Genomic DNA, 18,696 nt, shown 5'->3' on the forward strand with positions numbered 1-18,696 from the left:
GATCATATTAAATTTCAGGCCAGCCAGGGGAGTGAGGCCCTATCTTAAAAAATAAAATAAAGCAAAAAAGCCAAAAAGGACCAAAAACATTGCCAAGCTAGCAAAGGTACCTGTTGCCCAAATCTGATGACCTGAGTTTGATCCTGGAACGCACTGGTAGGAGAGAACAAGCCAGCCTTTAATTCCAACATTCAGGAGGCAGAGGCAGGCGGATCTCTGTGAGTTCAAGGCCAGCCTGATCTACAAAGTGAGTTCCAGGACTGCCAGAAGCCCTATTTTAGAAAAACAAAAAATAAAAATTAAAAAAGGCAGAGAGCAAACTCTTTCAGGTTTTCCTCTGACCTCCACACATGCGGCCTGGCATGTGCACATACACATAAGACACATATACAGTGAGTGTGGGGGGAGACAGGGATGACACGATGACTTACAACAAAAAATACCCCAAAATTAACAAATAATAATTTTTGAAATTGATAAGGTACAAATGATAGACATGGAATTAAAATAAACCAGATAATTTAGTCACTTATTACAAATCTAGTGAAGGAATGTCGAAGACTGCATTCTGTGGATTTCTGTTGCCTGGCTATACTTAGCCATCCATCATAGGTGAGTTGGAGCTGGTTGTAGGCCAGGTGTGATGCTACACATCCACATCTGTAAGACCAGGTGCTCGGAAAAAAAGAAAAGAAAAGAAAAGAAAAGAAAAGAAAAGAAAAGAACAACCAACAAATAAAAACAGATTTCACAGGGCTAGCAGGGAGCCCATTCCCATGCATGTGTCACCTTCCTACCAAAGTAACATTTTTAATCCTTATTAACATAATTATGAATAAACCCACTTTGCCCTCCCCCTGTAAAAAAAAAAAAAAGACCAGGTGCTCGGGAAGCTGAGATGAGAGTGAGCTCAAGGCCAGTCTGGGCAAGTGAAGCCTCTTCTCAAAATAAATGGAAAGAATGCTAAGGATAGAGTTTATCAGTAGAATGTTTTCCTACTGTGCAGGAGGCCTTGGTTTCAATCCCTAGTACTACCAAATAGAAATATATAAAATTATACAGTCTTTGATCTAGGGTATATTGTTTAATCCTATTATTTTCTTTAGTTATGCATAGGTATAACTTACAAATAGTTAATGAATACCTGTAGATGTAAAGTTTTAAAATGTATGGTTTGGTTTAGTTGTTTTGAGACAAGGTTTCTGCTATGAAGTCCAGGCTAGCCTTGAACTCACTATATACTTTTGGCTATTCCTCAAAGATACAGCTAACTGTAGACAAAAGTTTCTATCCTACCCAGTTCAGTCCCAAAGAAACACACAGAGGCTTATATTAATTATAAAGTGTTTGACCTATTGCTCAGGCTTTTTACTAACTAGCTCTTACAACTTAAATTAACCCATAATTCTGATATATCTGTGTTTAGCCTCGTGGCTTGGTACCTTTTCTCACTAAGACACTCTCATCTTGCTTCTTCTGTGTCTGGCTTGTGACTGATTCTCTGCCCTTCCTCTTCCCAGAATTCTTAGTCTGGTCACCCCACCTATACTTCCTGCCTGGCTACTGGTCAATCAGCATTTTATTAAACCAATATGAGTGACAAATCTTTACAGTGTACAAGAGCATTATTCCACAGCAGCTAACCTCCTACTTCAGTCTTTGAAGTATTTGAATTATAAGCATGTACCATCATGGCCAACTTCTCATGTATGGTTTTTTAAAAAATTATTTTATGTGCATTTATGCCACGGGTGTCGGGTCCCCTGGAACTGGAACTGCAGATAGTTGTGAGCTGCCATGTGGGTGCTGGGAATTGAACCCACTTCAATTCTAGAAGAGCAACCAGTGCCCTTAACTGATAAGCCAGCTCTTCAGCCCCTCTAGTGTTTTTTTTTTTTTAATTTATTACTTTATTTTAGGTATTTAGTTATTTTGGGGCAGGGAGCATCCTTTATGCCATGGCATGTGTGTGGTCAGTTTGAAGGAGTAGGCTCTCTTCCCACCATAGGTTCCGAGAATGAATTCATCCCATCAGGCTTGCACAGCCAGTTCCTTCTTCTGCTGACTATTCTGACAGCCTGTCTTTGCTTAAAAATAAATGTGTGTTTGTGTGTGTGCATGTGTACATGCGAATGCACACCTTCAATCCCAGCACTCAGGAAGGAGAGGCAGGTTGATCTCTGAGTTCAAGGCCTCCCTGGTCTACAAAGCAAGTTCTAGGACAGCCAAAAGCTACACAGAGAAATCCTGTCTTACAAAACAAAACAACCCACTGCTGGTCATTGGTGGCACATACTTTTAATCCCAGCACTTGGGAGGCAGAAGCAGATGAATCTCTGTGAGTTCCAGACCGACCTGCTCTACATAGTAAGTTCCAGGGCAGGTAGGACTGCATGTATGACCTTGTCTACAGGAGAAAAGAAAAAGAAAAAGAAAAGAAAAAAACACAAAGGGACCAGAGAAATGGGTAAGGGCACTTGCTGCTCTTCCTGAGGACCCAGGTTTGATTCCCAGCACCCATATTGTAGCTACTAGCCATCTATGAGTCCAGTTCCAGGAGAATCCAGTGCCGTCTTTTGACTTCTTCGGGTGCAGAGCATGCATATTATGTACAGATAAATATGCAGGCAAAACATTCATACACATCAACTAAAATAAAAGTAATAAAAAAGGGGCTGGACTGATGGCTCAGAGGTTAAGAGCATTGCCCGCTCTTCCAAAGGTCCTGAGTTCAATTCCCAGCAACCACATGGTGGCTCACAACCATCTGTAATGGGGTCTGGTGCCCTCTTCTGGCCTTCAGGCATACACACAGACAGAATATTCTATACATAATAAATAAATAAATATAATTTTTTAAAAAAGTAAAAAAATAAAGTGAATGGCTTCTGGGTAATGATTTTCCAGCCTCCATGCATACCTGCACAAACAAATTACAAAATAAACCTTCTTTAGATACGTGAATAAAGACGTGCTAAAGTATCACTGGACATTTGAATGACTTATAACTGGATAACAAATTAGTTTGTAAAAAAATTAATTTGAATCTAACTTCATAATTTAGACCTTTTAAATTAAAAATTATACTTATTTATTTATGTGTGTCTACATGCACATTGTGCCTGTGGCAGTCAGAAGACAACTTACTGAAGTCTATGCTCTCCTACCATGTGGGTCTCAGGGATCAAACTCAGGTCATCAGCCTTATCAGCAAGTGCCCGTACCTGCTAAGCCATCTTTTCCTCCCCTTTATAAAATTTGATATTATATAGAACTTGAGATTAATAACCTGTGTAGGTAGTTGTGAGAACAAGAATTATATAATGTCATATATATTACATTTTGGTGTGTGTTTTGTTGTTGCTGTTTAGGTTTTTTTTTTTGGGGGGGGGGGTTCGAGACAGGGTTTCTCTGTGGTTTTGGAGCCTGTCCTGGAACTAGCTCTTGTAGACCAGGCTTGTCTCGAACTCACAGAGATCCACCTGCCTCTGCCTCCCGAGTGCTGGGATTAAAGGCGTGCGCCACCACCGCCCGGCTTAGGTTTTGTTTTTTGAGATAGGGTTTCATATACCCCAGGTGACCTTGGATGTTTGGTCTTACTTTGGCCTCTCAAATGCTGGGATTACAGATGTGTATTACCTTGCCCTCTGTCAACTGTATGCTGCAAGCCTTTGTTATTAAATGAAACAGATGTAGGAAATTATAATAAGATACAATAAGATTACAGATTTAAAATTAAAATAAAAAGTAGATCTGGAGAAGAGGGGAGATGATGGAACTGGAAGGAATGGAGGAAGGGAAAACTGCAGTTAGCATGTAATGTTTGTGAGAAGAATAAATATAAAAATTAAAATTAAAAGCAGCATGATAAAAAAAGAGCCACAGACTTTGAAGTTAGAGAGATTTCAATACATATCCCCATTTTGTCACAAATTAGAATTTTTTTATTTTTTATGTATGGATGTTTCTGTTCTGTTTTAAAGATTTATTTATTTATTACGTATCCCTGCAAGCCAGAAGAGGGCACCAGATCATGGTTGTGAACCACTATGTGGTTGCTGGGAATTGAAATCAGGACCTCTGGAAGAGCACACAGTACTCTTCACCCCTGAGCCATCTCTCTAGCCCATGTATGGTTGTTTTGTCTGCATGTACCTTGTGTGTGTCTGGTACCCAAGTCAAGGAGAGGGCATCAGAGCCCCTGGGACCCCTGGGACTAGAGATACAAAGAGATGTGAGCCACCATGTGGGTGCTGGGAATCAAACCTGGGTCCTCTGGAAGAACAGCCAGTGCTCTTAACCTCTGAGCCATCTCTCTAGCCCTGCCACACATTTGTAAAATACTAAAATTAAAGTAAGGCATAGGTGTAGCTTAGTGATATGCCATTTAACTAGCAAGCACAGAGCCCTAGGTTTATTCCCCAGTACAGCAGAAAAAAAAAAGAAAGAACAAAAAGGTAGTATATGCCTGTAATCCTGCTACTTGGAAGGTTGAGGCAAAAGATTCAGGAGTTCAAGGCCCAATCTCAGCCACATGAGACCCTGTCTCCAAAAGCCATTTGAATGAACAAACAAAACCAAAAACGTACAACTGAAAATATCTTCAGAAATAAATTTCTCGCCGGGCGGTGGTGGCGCACGCCTTTAATCCCAGCACTCAGGAGGCAGAGGCAGGGCGGATCTCTGTGAGTTCAAGGCCAGCCTGGTCTACAAGAGCTAGTTCCAGGACAGGAACCAAAAGCTATGGAGAAACCCTGTCTCAAAAAAAAAAAAAAAAGAAAAGAAAAGAAAAGAAATTTCTCCTTGATAAAAACAGAATTGCAGAAAGAAACAAAGAGTTCATAAATGATATATAGAAAATACAACAGAGGCTGGAGAGATGGCTCAGAGGTTAAGAGCATTGCCTCTTTTCCTAGAGGTTCTGAGTTCAATTCCCAGCAACCACATGGTGGCTCACAACCATCTGTAATGGGGTCTGGTGCCCTCTTCTGGCCTGCAGGTATACACACAGACAGAATATTGTGTACCTAACAAATAAATAAATATTTTTTTAAAAAAGAAAATACAACAGTATTGTTTGTTAAAACAATAAAATATTTCCTATGGTTTATTGTTACTTGTATTTAGAAGTGAAATATGTGATAATAGCTCAGAAGATTAAAGTTAAATAAGAGTCTTTCATTGTTTAGGAAGCAGTAAAAGTCTAAATCCACGTAGATTAATAAGTCAAGGATGTAGAAGACAAGACAAATACAAACAACAGAAATAAAGCCATACTGACAGTGGAAATCTCAAATGTAGGTGGACTAAGAACCCCAGTAGAGATGGCTGACTAGTTACAACACTGTACACCTGTGATACCGGTGCTGGGGAAGCTGAGCAGAGGAACTTGAGTTTGAAGCCAGCCTAGACCTTGTTTCGAGGGGGCAAAAAGTCAGTTATCAAATGAAATAGGAAACTAAAATTGAAGTAAAAGTATTTCTACAATGTATAGGAATTTTCTTCTTAATAAAAATGGGTTCATTCAGGAGGAAACCATCTAGGCTAGAGAGATGGCTTCACGTTAAGTAAGTGCACTGCTCTTGCAGAAGACCCAAATTTGGTTCTAAGCATTCACAGTAAGTGGCTCACAACCTCCTATTACTACAGTTCCAGGGGATCTGATACCTTCCTCTGGGCTCTACAGCTACCTACATGAGCACATATGCACACACACATACACATGATTTTAAAATTTATTAAAGGGGTAAAAAATGGCTTGGTGGTTATGAGGACCAGGATTAGATCCCAGCTCCCACACAAGGGCTCACAACTGTTGCCACTTTAGTCACCGGGGAGCCAACTCTTTCTAGACCCCCAGGCACCAGACAAACCATGGTGCAAACATACACGAAGGCAAAATACCCTTCCATTCCTTTAAATCTAAGGTAATATTAATTTCTTTAAAATATTTGTTTTTTTCGAGACAGATTTCTCTGTGTAGTCTTGGCTGTCCTAGAACTCCCTGTATAGACCAGGCTGGCCTCGAATACACAGAGATCTGCCTGTCTTTGCCTTCCTAGCACTAAGATTAAAGGTGTGCACCGCCACCACCTGGCTCTTAAATTTTTTAAAAAAATATTTATTTATTATGTATACAATAGTCTGTCTGTGTGTATGTCTGCAGTCCAGAAGAGGGCACCAGACACCATTACAGATGGTTGTGAGCCACCATGTGGTTGCTGGGAATTGAACTCAGGACCTTTGGAAGAGCAGGCAATGCTCTTAACCACTGAGCCATCTCTCCGGCCCCCTTAATTTTTTTTTTTTTTAAAGATGGGCAGTGGTGGTGCACACCTTTAATCCCAGCACTTGGAGGCAGAGGCAGGTGAATCTCTATGAGTTCAAAGCCAGCCTGGGTTACAGGAGTTCCAGGACAGCCAGGACTGTTACACAGAGAAACCCTGTCTCAAAAAACCAAAAAGAAAAAAAAAAAATTAAAGAAGAAAACATAACTAAGTTTACAATTATCCAACAGACCTTGTCACACAGAAAAGCAGCCAATTAATTTCATAGCTAGAGATGTCACAGTGCCTCTCCCAACAGTCGTTGGAAAAAGCAGACAGCACACCAGTCAGGGTGTTAACGATAGTGTAACACAGTGAACCAACTTGACCTGATTGGCATATTTGGAATACGTCACAATGTACATCGTTCTAGGTTTGTCTGTTTTGAGACAAGGCTTGCATATACATAGCCCATGCTGCCCTTAAACTTGTAATCCTCTAGCCTCAATTCCCGTAGTGACAGTACTGAGATCATAAGTGTGAGCCATTGGGTCCTGCTCATGATACACTTGTTTATCACTTTAATTTTTAAAGAAATTACCTATTATGTATATGTATGTATGTGCACTATATTTGTGTGTCTGTTGCCTATAGAGGTCAGAAGAAAGCATCCAGTCCTCTGAAACTGGAGTTGTACATGGTTATGAGTCACCATGTAGGTGCTGGGACTGACACCTGGGTCCGCTGGAGGAGCAATAAGTGCTTGTTCTTAACTGCTGAGCCATCTCTCTAGCCGCTTATTACTTTGTTTATTGTTAGTGTAAGTGTGCGGTATATTTTGGGAGGCGGTTAGTCCGTTTTCTGTGAGAGAACTCGGGTCATCAGGCTTGCTCAGTAGGCTTTTACTCATAGAACCATCTCTCTGGCTTTTTTACTTTTGAGTTAGGATCTCACTATAGTTCTGTGTCCTGGAGCTCACTCTGTGGCCCAGGCTGGTCTTGAACTTCAAGTTCCCAAATGCTGAGGTTACAGGTACGCACCAAGTGTTTGGTATAGTAATACACACTGCTGTGTATATGAAACGTAGTATAGGTGTGGCTAGAAGCAGAGGCAGGCCGATCCCTGTGAGTTTCAGACAAGCTTGATCTAATGCTTCAGCCCTTTAATACAGTTCCTCCTGTTGTGGGGACCCCCCAACCATAAAATTATTTCTCTTGTTACTTCATAGCTGTAATTTTGGTACTATTATGAATTGTAATGTAAATGCCGGTGTTTTCCAATAGTCTGAGATAAACCCTGTGCAAGAGTTGTTTGACCAACCCCTCCAAAGGGGTTGAGACTCACAGGTTGAGAACTGCTGGTCCACATAGGTTATCAACTACAGGGCAATCAGTCCTACACAGAGAAACCGTTTCAAAAAACAAGCAAAACGGAACGGCCGGGCGGTGGTGGCGCACGCCTTTAATCCCAGCACTCGGGAGGCAGAGGCAGGCCTGGTCTACAAGAGCTAGTTCCAGGACGGGAACCAAAAAGCTAAGGAGAAACCCTATCTCGAAAATCAAAAAAACAAAAACAAAAAACAAAAACAAACAAAACGCCAAACAAACAAGCCTATGCTTCCTTTTGATTTGAACTGTATGTGAGTGAAATGGGACCAGAGGGCAGGGGGATCTCACTACCCCATGGGACAGCCTTGGTCAGCAGAGCACTACAACATGGGATCTTCAGCTTCCTTAACAAAGGCATAAGTTTGAACCAGAAAATGTCTGCCTCTGTCTCTTATAACATATGTGAGGTTTCCAGATAAGAATCTGGGGCTGGGGTAACAAATTGGGTGGACCTGAGACCCCTGAATATTTGCAGTTTTTCTTTTCTCAGCTGTATGCAGGGCCTAAGGCCAGTGCCACACTCACTTAAGAGCTTGAGACAGCCCTGCCCTTGTTTTTGAGACAGCCCTGCTCATTGAGCTACATTGTTTCACTATGTAGCCCAAGCTGTCCTGGAACTTTTGATCCTCCTGCTTTTGCCTCTTGGATGCTAAGATTATAGACGGATGCCATCACACCTAGCTGGAGAGTTTTTAAAAGGATTTATGGTTCCACTTCCTGGGGATCCTGTATATTATAAAAGCAGTTGGACTGATTCTGAATATTTGGACAGATGTGAGTCACTGAAATAATATGCAGTTTGTCACTGAGAGGAGGGAGGGGAAGAGGAAGAATAGAAATGTGAGTAAAGCCGGGTGTGGCTTGCACCTGTAATCCTGAATTTGAAAGGAAGACCATGGAGGACCAGGAGTTCATGGTCATCCTTAGCTACAAATGAATTCAAAGCAAGCCTGGGTAACTTAAGACCCTGTCACATAAAACAAGCAAAAATAAAAACACAAAGATAGATAGATGAGTAGGTAAATGTTAATATGGATGAATGATTGGAAAACGTAAAGGGCAGGACTGGGTGTGGCCTTGCCCACTGTATGAAGCAAGGTTCTGGTCTCCTAAAACATTTGACAGGGCTGGAGAGATGGCTCGGCGGTTAAGAGCACTGACTGCTCTTGCAGAGGACCCGGGTTCGATTCCCAGCACCCACATGGCAGCTCACAACTGCCTGAAAATGCAGTTCCACAAGATCTGACACCTTCACATCAATGCACATAAAATGAAGTTAAATAAATCGTTAAAAAATTATTTTTTAAAAAAATTGACAAAACTAGGTACATATGAAGAGAAAAGCAAAGAAAACACTGTTTTTACTGGGCAGTGGTGGCGCAGCCTTTAATCTCAGCACTTGGGAAGCAGAGGCAGGCGGATCTCTGAGTTCAAGACCAGCCTGGTCTACAGAGTGAGTTCCAGGACAGTCAGGGCTACACAGAGAAACACTGTCTCAGGGAGGGAAGGTGAGGGTAATTGAAAAGTAACAATAACACAAACCGTAAATGTGTTAAACTCTTCCTGCCCCAAAACATTGCTTCCAGTATGAAATATTTTACAAATGTGTGGATTGATGCATTCTGTGAAGTAGCAGTTGCACCTTAATCCCAGGAGTGAGTCCACAGAGCTTTTTCTTTCCTCTAGACTTCTCCCGAGAACTCTGGGGCAGGAGGTGGAGTGCAAGGATGCATTGTGTTGCTTTCCTGCTTTTTCTGTTGCCTTCCTGCCCCGCCCTTGGCTGCTACTCTCTTTACCATTAAAGCCCTGCATGCGTTGTCATCACGAGGCCCTCAGGACCTTTGATCTCAGTGTTCGCTGTGTTTTGTGTCAACGCCTTAATATCAGGACTTTCTCTAAATAATAAGATGATGGCAGAGCAGAATCTCCCTCTACTCTCCTCCAATTCCCTCCATTTCTTCTCTCTGTTGTCCCTTCCCCACTCCAGTCTCCTTCCAGTCTTCCAGTTATGCAGAGCCCTTTTTGTGAGGGGAGAAAATCTGATAAACACTTGATGAAGTGCCCTTCCCCGAACTGCTTAAATCCTGAAAACTGCTGGGAGGTGTAATAAATTATTTAACAGTGACTCGGTAGTAGTGGAATTCCCTGCTTCAGGGACACAGAACTCAAGAGGATGGCTACATTGTGTGTGCTAAAGATGTAGACCTGGGGATCCTTATCATCACACTGAATTTTTCTCTTAAATGATGTCAGGTTGGTTTGCCTTCTACAGGGATCTAAGTTTTGAGTTTGGGCCTTTGCTGTCCATGTGGTGTCCAGAGTGTGACCTGTCTACGTGATTGTTATCGCTGCCCCATCCTTTCCCACGGGCACAGGAAGAGAGGGGACATTTTTAGAGGTTATACAGGAATAATAAATTGGCTGTTTCTTCCCCTTCTCCTCCATGTACAGAAGAAGCAGAGCAGCCCTCTGGAGATCCAGACATGGTCATGGGCAGTGTGGAATCAGGAGACACAACACCTCCCACCAAAAGAAAAAGCAAGTTCTCAGGTTTTGGCAAGATCTTCAAGCCATGGAAATGGAGGAAAAAAAAAAGTAGTGATAAATTTAAAGAGACGTCAGAAGGTGAGTGCTAAGATTTAGATGTGTGTTCTAATGAGTGAGGGCAGAGTTCTTGCCTGGGCTCTTCCCTGTTAGTACAGAGGACCTGGTGTACTTTTGTTCTCCTGAAGTCCCTGCAAGGAGAGGATCAGAAATCCAAGGACCAGAGCCCAAGGTCATTCTTAGACATAAACTGAATTTCAGGCCAACCTTGGCACCAACCACGGTGTCAAGACCTTGTCTCAAAAAATAAAAATAAGCCCTGAAAGAGCATTATGATTTAAAATTGATTTTCAATAGAAGGGTTGTTTGAAATATAAAAGACGGGCTTGGCTCCATGATCTCTTTCCCAGCGTGTTAGTTGGTGGTGTATAGAAAAGCTACTGATTTTTCCAAGTGGATTTTGTATTCTGATACTTTGATAAAATGATGGTTTCTAAGAATTTTCTGGTGGAAGGTTGGGATTTCTTATGAATACCACCATGCCATCTGCACATAGGAAAAAAAACAAAAATAAAAATAAAAATAAATATGGCTTATGTTAAATAAAAATTTAAGAGTTCCCTGTTTGTATTGAGGATGTAACTGAGCAGGTAAAGAAAGCTCTTGATGCAAACATTAGGGCCTGAGTTAGAACCCCCAGAACCCACATAAAACCAGATTCATCACACATGAAATTGTAAGCCAATGCTTCTGTGGGGAGATGAAAGGCTGAGACAGAGAGTTGCCAGGAACACGAGGCCAGCTGGCTTGCAGTAGGAAAAGAGCAAGCAGACGCAAGAGACCATCTCAGTCAACCAAAGTAGTGAGAACCGATGCTGGAGGTTGACCTCTGACATTGGCACGCATGTTGTGTCATGCTTATGCCCAAGTGTGCTTGCACACATATATATACAAATTGTACACACACATAAAAAAAGAATAATTGTCTGATTTAGCTGGGCTTGGTGGTACAGGCTGTATTCCCAGCACTTGGAAGGTGGAGGCAGGAGGATCAAGAATTTAAGGTTATCCTTGGCCAGGCAGAAAATTCAAAGTCAGTCTGGGTTATATGAGGCAAACAATTCACAACAAAAGGAGGGGAAGTTCTATTATTTAATTAGTAGTTGATTAATTTAGCAGACAGTCTCATGTATCAGGGTGTCCCTGTACCCTTTATAGAGCAAAGGTTATCTTGGAATTGTGGTTCTCCTGCCTCTACCTCCTGAGCACTAGGACTACAGGTGTGTGCTACATCTAACTTATAAGATGCTGGAGATGAACCCAGGGCTCTGGGCTTGAAGGCACATACATCACCAGCTGAGTTTCCTGTTCCAGAAGTACCCAGATTTTTCATCTCTCCCTAAACTTACATAACCTCCTACTCGGAGAGTTCATTCTTTTAGATTTAGACCGACGAATGGTCCTTCACTGAGCCTTTGCTTTCATTTGCATTGTGCATTGAGGATTAAACCTATGAACCTAAGGCATGGTACATACGAGGCTAGACAAGTGTGCTACACTGACCTACAACCCCAGCCATCTTTTTTTTTTTTCTTTTTTAACGCAGGGCCTCGTCTGACCTGCTATGTTCTTTCTTGCCTTATTTGTAGCACTTAACTCTGCCTCGGCCTCCCAAGTCCTATGGTGGGCCATGGTGTCTAGTTGTTTTAACCTTCAGTGTGTTTGCTGGGTCAGATCACAGCTCAAGGGGAAGTCTCATACAGTTTTGCCAAGTCTGTTCTCTCCTTCCACCCTGTGGTTCCAGGAATCAGACTCCATCCGTCAGGCTTGGCAGCAAGTATCTTTACCTACTGAGCCCTTTTGCCAGCTCCCCATCTGTTTTTTATTCTGATGCAGGTTCTTACTAGATTGCACAGACTGCCTTAAATTAACCATGATAATCCTCCTGCCTCAGCCTTTGGAATAACTGAAGTTTACAGGTCTGTTTCATCAATCCTGGCTTATACTTATATTCTGTAGCCTCCTTCCCAGGTTTGTATTTTGATGGGATTGATTCTGTCCAGTGAAGGCAGGCTTCATGTTGCACACCTGTTATCTTAGTACGTGAGAGGCCGGAACACAAGGGTTGCCATGAGTATGGGACTAGTCTGGGCTACATAGTGAGTCCTAGGTCAGTCAGAGCTGCATTGTAAGACCCCCCTCCCCCCAAAAAATAAATATGAAAATAAAAGGGCTGGATGGGAATACACAGTGAGACTGGCGCACCTGTGCCGTAGCAGATCTAAGGTGCTTCTTTCGCTTAGCACACGTCTCAGCAACATGGCTTATCTGTAAACCTTATTATTGAAGCCCTAATTAAGCCAAAGACATGTGAGTATGACTTCTTTGGGGAGTGACACTGTCCCAGTGCAGATAATAAAATAAATTTAGATGCTTTGTTGTTTGGTTTTGTATCTAGTTCTAAGTGTGGAACCCAGGGCCTTGAACATGCTAGGCAATCACTGCTTTTGCTCTCTCAACCCTGCAATTTTGTTTTGTTTTGGTCAGAGTCTTGCCATGTCCTAGCTGGCCAAGTACTGTGTAGCATAGACTGGCCTCAAACTCAGCAGTATTCATAGCATCTTCCTCTCAAGTGATGATTTTTGTTTTGTTTGAAGCAGTCTTATGTAGCCCATGCTAGTCTAGAAGTTACTATGTAGCTGAGGCTGTCCTGGAACTGATCCTCCTGCTCCCACCTCCCAAGTGCTAGGATTACAGACATATGGTACCATCCTCAGCTACGTTTTTTAATGTAAAGGTAGTTTCCCTGTCCTCTTTTCCCTTAAGAATACAAAGAAATGTGAACCACTTTATTCTTTTATACTTATAATGCTAAGAGTTGTGTTGACCTTCCAACTGCCACATTTCTGAGTTGTGTTTTCCAATTTAATGTTAGTTTTAGAGCGAAAAATATCTATGCGAAAACCAAGAGAAGAGCTGGTTAAAAGAGGGGTTCTGTTGGAAGACCCTGAGCAGGGTGAGTTCCAGACAATCAGCATATGCCTGTCTCTGTACATGTGGTCTTTGGCTGGGTCTCACTAGGGATTGGAATTCTCTTCTTTGCTTTATTCTTTCTGTAGTTATGGTGGAGGAACACTTGAAAAAATGATTGCCTATTTCTTCCCAGGTGTCTGGCTTCACTCTTAAGCTGTGACATAGGATGATTGGTGAAGGGTCCTGGGAGCAAAAATTCCATGTGTCTTCCTCCAACTTGTCACCTACTGTGGTGACAGTTACTTCAGATTGCCTATTGGTAGTTTTGATCAAATTGCCTCCAAGCTCATCTTACAGTGATCACTCCCTGATGTTTCAGTGCCCACTGCTAGTAAGTGATGTTGAGACGATCTTGTAGGCTGTTCTGCAGCAGTGGATTATAAATGTACAGCATAGTATTGTACCTTGATTTATTCAATTTCTCTTCAGTTTCATATGTGGAACAATTCACTACTTTTGTGCCTTCCTCTCCTAAAAATAAGGAAATGGCTCAGTGGTTAAGAGTACTTGCTGCTCTTACAGAGGACCTGGGTTCAATTCTGAGTACCCACATAGTATCTCACAGCCATCTGTAACTCCAGTTCCAGGTGATCTAGCACCCTCTTCTGGCTTCCCCTGGCACCAGGCGAGCATGTGGGGCATATACATGCATACGTACAAACAAAACACTAGGGCTGGAGAGATGGCTCAGTGGTTAAGAGCATTGCCTGTTCTTCCAAAGGTCCTGAGTTCAAATCCCAGCAACCACATGGTGGCTCACAACCATCTATAATGAGGTCTGGTGACCTCTTCTGACTTGCAGACAGAATATTGTATACATAATAAATAAATAAATATTAAAAAAAACCACTAGTACACATAAAAACCAAAAACAAAAGATTTTTAAAAATTAGCTAGACAGTCGTGGTGCACACCTTGAATTCCAGCAGAGTAGGTGAAGGCAGAGGCAGGTGGATCTCTGAATTTGAGGCCAGCCTGGTCTACAGAGTGAGTTCCAGGATATCTAGGGCTACACAGAGAAACCCTGTCTCAAAAAAACAAAAACAAAAATTTTAAATAATAAAATTAAAAATACAGTGCTAGAGAGATGGCTCAGCAAGTAAAGGTACCTACAGAGAACTGTTGTCTTCTGATCTCAGTATGTGTTCCATGACATACGATCCATGACACATAGATACCCATGCACATACATACACCCATAAATGAATGTAATAACTTTTTAAAAATAAATAAAAACAAAAAAACAAAAAATAAATAAATAAATAAATAAATAAATAAATAAATAAATAAATAAATAAATAAATAAATAAAAACATGGTGGCCCACACCGTTAGTCCCAGCACTTGGAAGTCAGAGGCAGGCAGATCTCTGTGAGTTCCAGACTAGCCTGACTAGACCAGCCAGGGATACACAGTGATACCTTGTCTCAAAAAGCAAAAGGAAGTAAAAACTAAAGTCTACAACTGTACATAGTAATACATACCTGTAATCTTAGGAGACGGAGAGAGGAGGATTACTAAATTAAAAACCAGCCTGGTATTTAGAGAAAACTCTAGGCCAGCCACAGACTCTTTCTGGAAAAGCTAGTTTAATAATTAACCAATTAATTAATTTAATAAAAGTAGACCAAAGTGTGGTATGTCACACCTATAATCCAACAGCACTAGGAGACAGAACCAGCTTGATCCAGTTCAAGGCTAGTCTAGGCTGAGTATGAGCCCTTGCCTCAAAACAAATAAGTAGGTAAAAATGCTTTATGATTTCTCTGCTTATTGTCTTTTCTTCAGTGCTTCTAATCTAAACCCCACTGCTTACTGGGCATGCTTGAAGGCCGCCGTCTAATCTCTTAGTGGAGGTGATGCATTGGGTGAGAGGAGCTGTGAGAGGTCTGTGAGAACTTACTGGACTAATGCTAAAGATATCAAGAGATAAGCGTACCTGTGTGTGCGCACACAAAAATAAAACAAATTTTAAACGATGTTACTCTAAGCATTACTGTGGAAGCAAGAAAGGACACTAATACCACACTGTGACCTGTCCTCCCTCCCTCCCTCCCTCCCTCCCTCCCTCCCTCCCTCCCTCCCTCTCTATTTCTTCCTGTCTCTTTCTGTCTTCCTTTCTTTCTCCTTCCTTTTTCTCTCTTTCTTTTCAATACAGATATATCTATTTACTTATTTACTCATTTATTATACAGCGTTCTGCCAGTATGTATGCCTACATGCTAAAAAAGGGTACCGGATCTCATTATAGAGGGTTGTGAGCCACTGTGTGGTTGCTGGAAATTGAACTCAGGATCTCTGGAAGAGCAGACAGTGCTCTTAACTTCTGAGCAATCTCTCCAGCCCCTGAGCCATCTCTCTAGCCTCCTCCTCGCTTTTTAAATATAGTTATATTTCTTTGTGTATGGGTGTTTTGTTTAATTGTATGCCCGTGCCCTTGGAGAACAGAGGAGTACATTGGATCACCTGCAACTGGAGTAACAGACAGTTGTGAGCTGCCAAGTGGGTGCTTGGTATTTAACTCAGGCCCTCTGGAAGAGCAGCAAGTATTCTTAACCACTGAGCCAGCTTTCCAGCCCCCTGACCTCACAATTTTCAGCTTTGTCTTGTAAAGAAGTCTAGGAAAATTTGAGGCACTGAAGATGTTTGTCTAATTGCTCCTTGAGAGAATTTCACTTTCCTTTCCTGTAGCAGTGTGTGATAATTGCAGGGCTTCTCACCACCTCCAGGCTAGTGGCCTTCCTTGGAGTTAGTGTTCAGGGAATCACTGTGTATATCATGTCACGCAGGAATCGCTGTGTGTCTCCTGTTGTCACGCCCCCAGCTCCCACTCCTACTACCCTCAGTCACCCCTGCTATTTTTTCATGTACATTAAAGTAGTAGTTTCTCTTGCTCTTCCTGTCCAGTCACTGCCTGTCTATAACCCTCCAAACAGCTTTCACAAGGTAGACAACATTATACCTCCCTGCTCTTTCTAGTCCTTGGGCTCTTGGTTTCATCCAGGATTTATTTCTAGCTCCTTTTCGTGTCTTAGTCTTTATGGGGCTGGAGAGATGGCTCAGAGGTTAAGGGCACTGGCTGATCTTCCAGAGGTCCTGAGTTCAATTCCCAGCAACCATATGGTGGCTCACAACCATCTGTAATAAGATCTGGTGCCCTCTTCTGGCCTGCAGGGATACAAGGGGGCTGAACATTGTGTATACAATAAATAAATAAATCTTAAAAAAAAAAAGTCTTTATCGCCTGGCTCCTAGTTGTCTTTACAGTCCTGCCTGTAACCATTACAGTCCACTCATAACTGTGGATACCAGGTCACTACCATCGCCAGTCCCTGATCATAATTATACCCTGGCGTGCAGGCATACTGGGAGGCAGAATGTTGTATACATAATAAATAAATCTTTATTTAAAAAAAATCCCCTGGAGCTGTAGTTACTGGTTGTTGTGAACTGTCTGGCATGGATGCTGGGGACTGAACTGAGGTCCTCTGCAAGAACAGAAAGTGCTCTTAACCACTGAGCCATTTTCCCAACTGCCCCTCCCCTATTTTCTTAATTTAAACAGACTATCTTTCAACCACCTGGTAGGCTTCTGGAGCCTTTCTGTCACAGCGTGGTTTTCTTCCTCAGTGCTGGTGTCAGTCACAGGGCTTTACATATGCTATGCAAGTATTCTACCACTGAGCTGTCCCCACCTTGACATCGTGATATGGACGTATGATAGATTATTTATGTAGCAAGTTACTTGACATAGTTGCTAATAAGTTACCTTTTGGGTTTTTTTTTTTTTGTTGTTTTGTTTTTAAAGATTTATTTATTTATTATTATGTATACAACATTCTGCCTCCATGTGTGCCTGCATGCCAGAAGAGTGCAACAGAGCTCATTACAGATGGTTGTGAGCCACCATGTGGTTACTGGGAATTGAACTTAGGACCTCTGGAAGAGCAGGCAATGCTCTTAACCGCTGAGCCATCTCTCCAGCCCAATAAGTTACCTTTTGGAAGAAGAACTCTATTTCTGTTAATACTGTGAGGCTCCAGATAACACAGACTTCAACAAGAAGCCTATCTATTCGAGAGAGTGAGATAAGAGAGGTTAGAAACCACCAACTCTTCCTATCTGACCATGTCAGGTCCATCATGTAGTGTTTTTCTCTTTCTTCTTGCAGGTTATGAGGATGCAGGAAAACTGAGCCATGCCACATTAAAGAATGGCCACACCACCCCCATAGGAAGTGCCAGGTCGTCTAGTCCAGTCCTAGTGGAAGAAGAGCCAGTGAGAGTATCAAGTCTTCGAAATCTTATTCCAGAGGAGGATCCAAAGAAGAGACTAGGTAAGAGTGGGTTTTTGAGTCTGAAAGCCATAGACTGTTCTCATTTACCTCAGAGGACTGCAGGAAAGGGAAGGCAGAGAGGGGAGAGGGATTCATGTTCTTGAGAAATTGCAGTTTTCTGCCCTTATTACTCCCAACCATTCCCCCAAATCCCTAAATCTGTGATTCTTTCCCTGCCCCTTTCTTTTTTCTCTACTTGTTTGTTTCAAGACAGTGTCTCTATGTGTAGACCAGACTGGCCTTGAACTCACAGAGATCTTCCTGCCTCTGCTTCCCGAGTGCTGGGATTAATGTTGTGTGCCACTGTGCCTACCTTCATTCTTTGACACAGAGTCTCACTCTGTAGCTCAAGCTGGCCTCCATCTCAGGGTGGTCTCACTCCCTTAGCCTCCCACATGCTGGGTTTCAGATGGGAGCCATCACACTTAGCTCTTCTGTAGGATTTTGTCAAGCTCCACATTTGTGTTCTTCCCAAGGAATTTTGCATGTGTGCTTTTATGGGTGCAGGTCTATATACATGTGGGTACCAGAAGCTGGCATTGTTGTTTGCTCTTCACCTCTTTTTTTGGGGGGGGGCAGCTAAAATTTAGTTTTATTTGTTTTGTTTTATTAATTTTGGTTTTCAAGACAGGGTTTCTATGTGTAACTGTTCTGGGCTGTCCTGAAACTCACTGTATAGAGCAGGCTGGCCTCAAACTCAGAGATCTGCTCGCCTCTGCCTTCCAAGTGCTGGGGCTTTTGCCACTACCACACAGTTTATTTGTTTATTTTGAGACAGCATCTCTTACTGAACCCAGAGCTCATTGCTTGGCTAGAATGAATGGCCAGTAAACTCCAATGGTCTTGTCTCTAACTCCACCTCCAGCACAGCACTAGGGTTAGAACCTAGCTTTTAAGTAAATGTGTTTTTCTAATTATTCTTTATTAATAAGAATTCAGGGTAAGAACCTGCATGATTAGAGAAGCATTGGAGAAACAACCAGTGACTTCCTTTTTCGTTCCTCCATCCAAATGGGCTGAGACCCTCTCCAAGCCTTGCCTACTACTTCCCGTGTCTATCTTTCCTCAGTCCTCTAAAACCTCTATGGTTAAATTTGGTCAGCAAGTTGCTAGCTCTGCCTTCTAATTCA

General features: G+C 42.2%; 1 protein-coding gene across 3 annotated transcripts in view; it reads left to right on the forward strand.

Annotated features, from left to right (window-relative positions):
* The window catches only part of Phactr4 (phosphatase and actin regulator 4), a 78,385-nt gene that overhangs the window by 31,274 nt on the left and 28,415 nt on the right, over positions 1–18,696 (forward strand). For 2 of the 3 annotated variants that reach the window (XM_057784838.1, XM_057784837.1), the window contains 3 exons: positions 10,106–10,279; positions 13,134–13,214; positions 17,402–17,566. In XM_057784838.1, the coding sequence (XP_057640821.1) occupies positions 10,106–10,279; positions 13,134–13,214; positions 17,402–17,566 (420 nt within the window). The remainder of the gene's footprint in view (positions 1–10,105; positions 10,280–13,133; positions 13,215–17,401; positions 17,567–18,696) is intronic. The other variant, XM_057784839.1, reaches the window with a different exon arrangement.

Source organism: Chionomys nivalis, chromosome 11 (genome assembly GCF_950005125.1).
Source record: "Chionomys nivalis chromosome 11, mChiNiv1.1, whole genome shotgun sequence".
In the NCBI taxonomy this organism is placed as follows: domain Eukaryota; kingdom Metazoa; phylum Chordata; class Mammalia; order Rodentia; family Cricetidae; genus Chionomys; species Chionomys nivalis.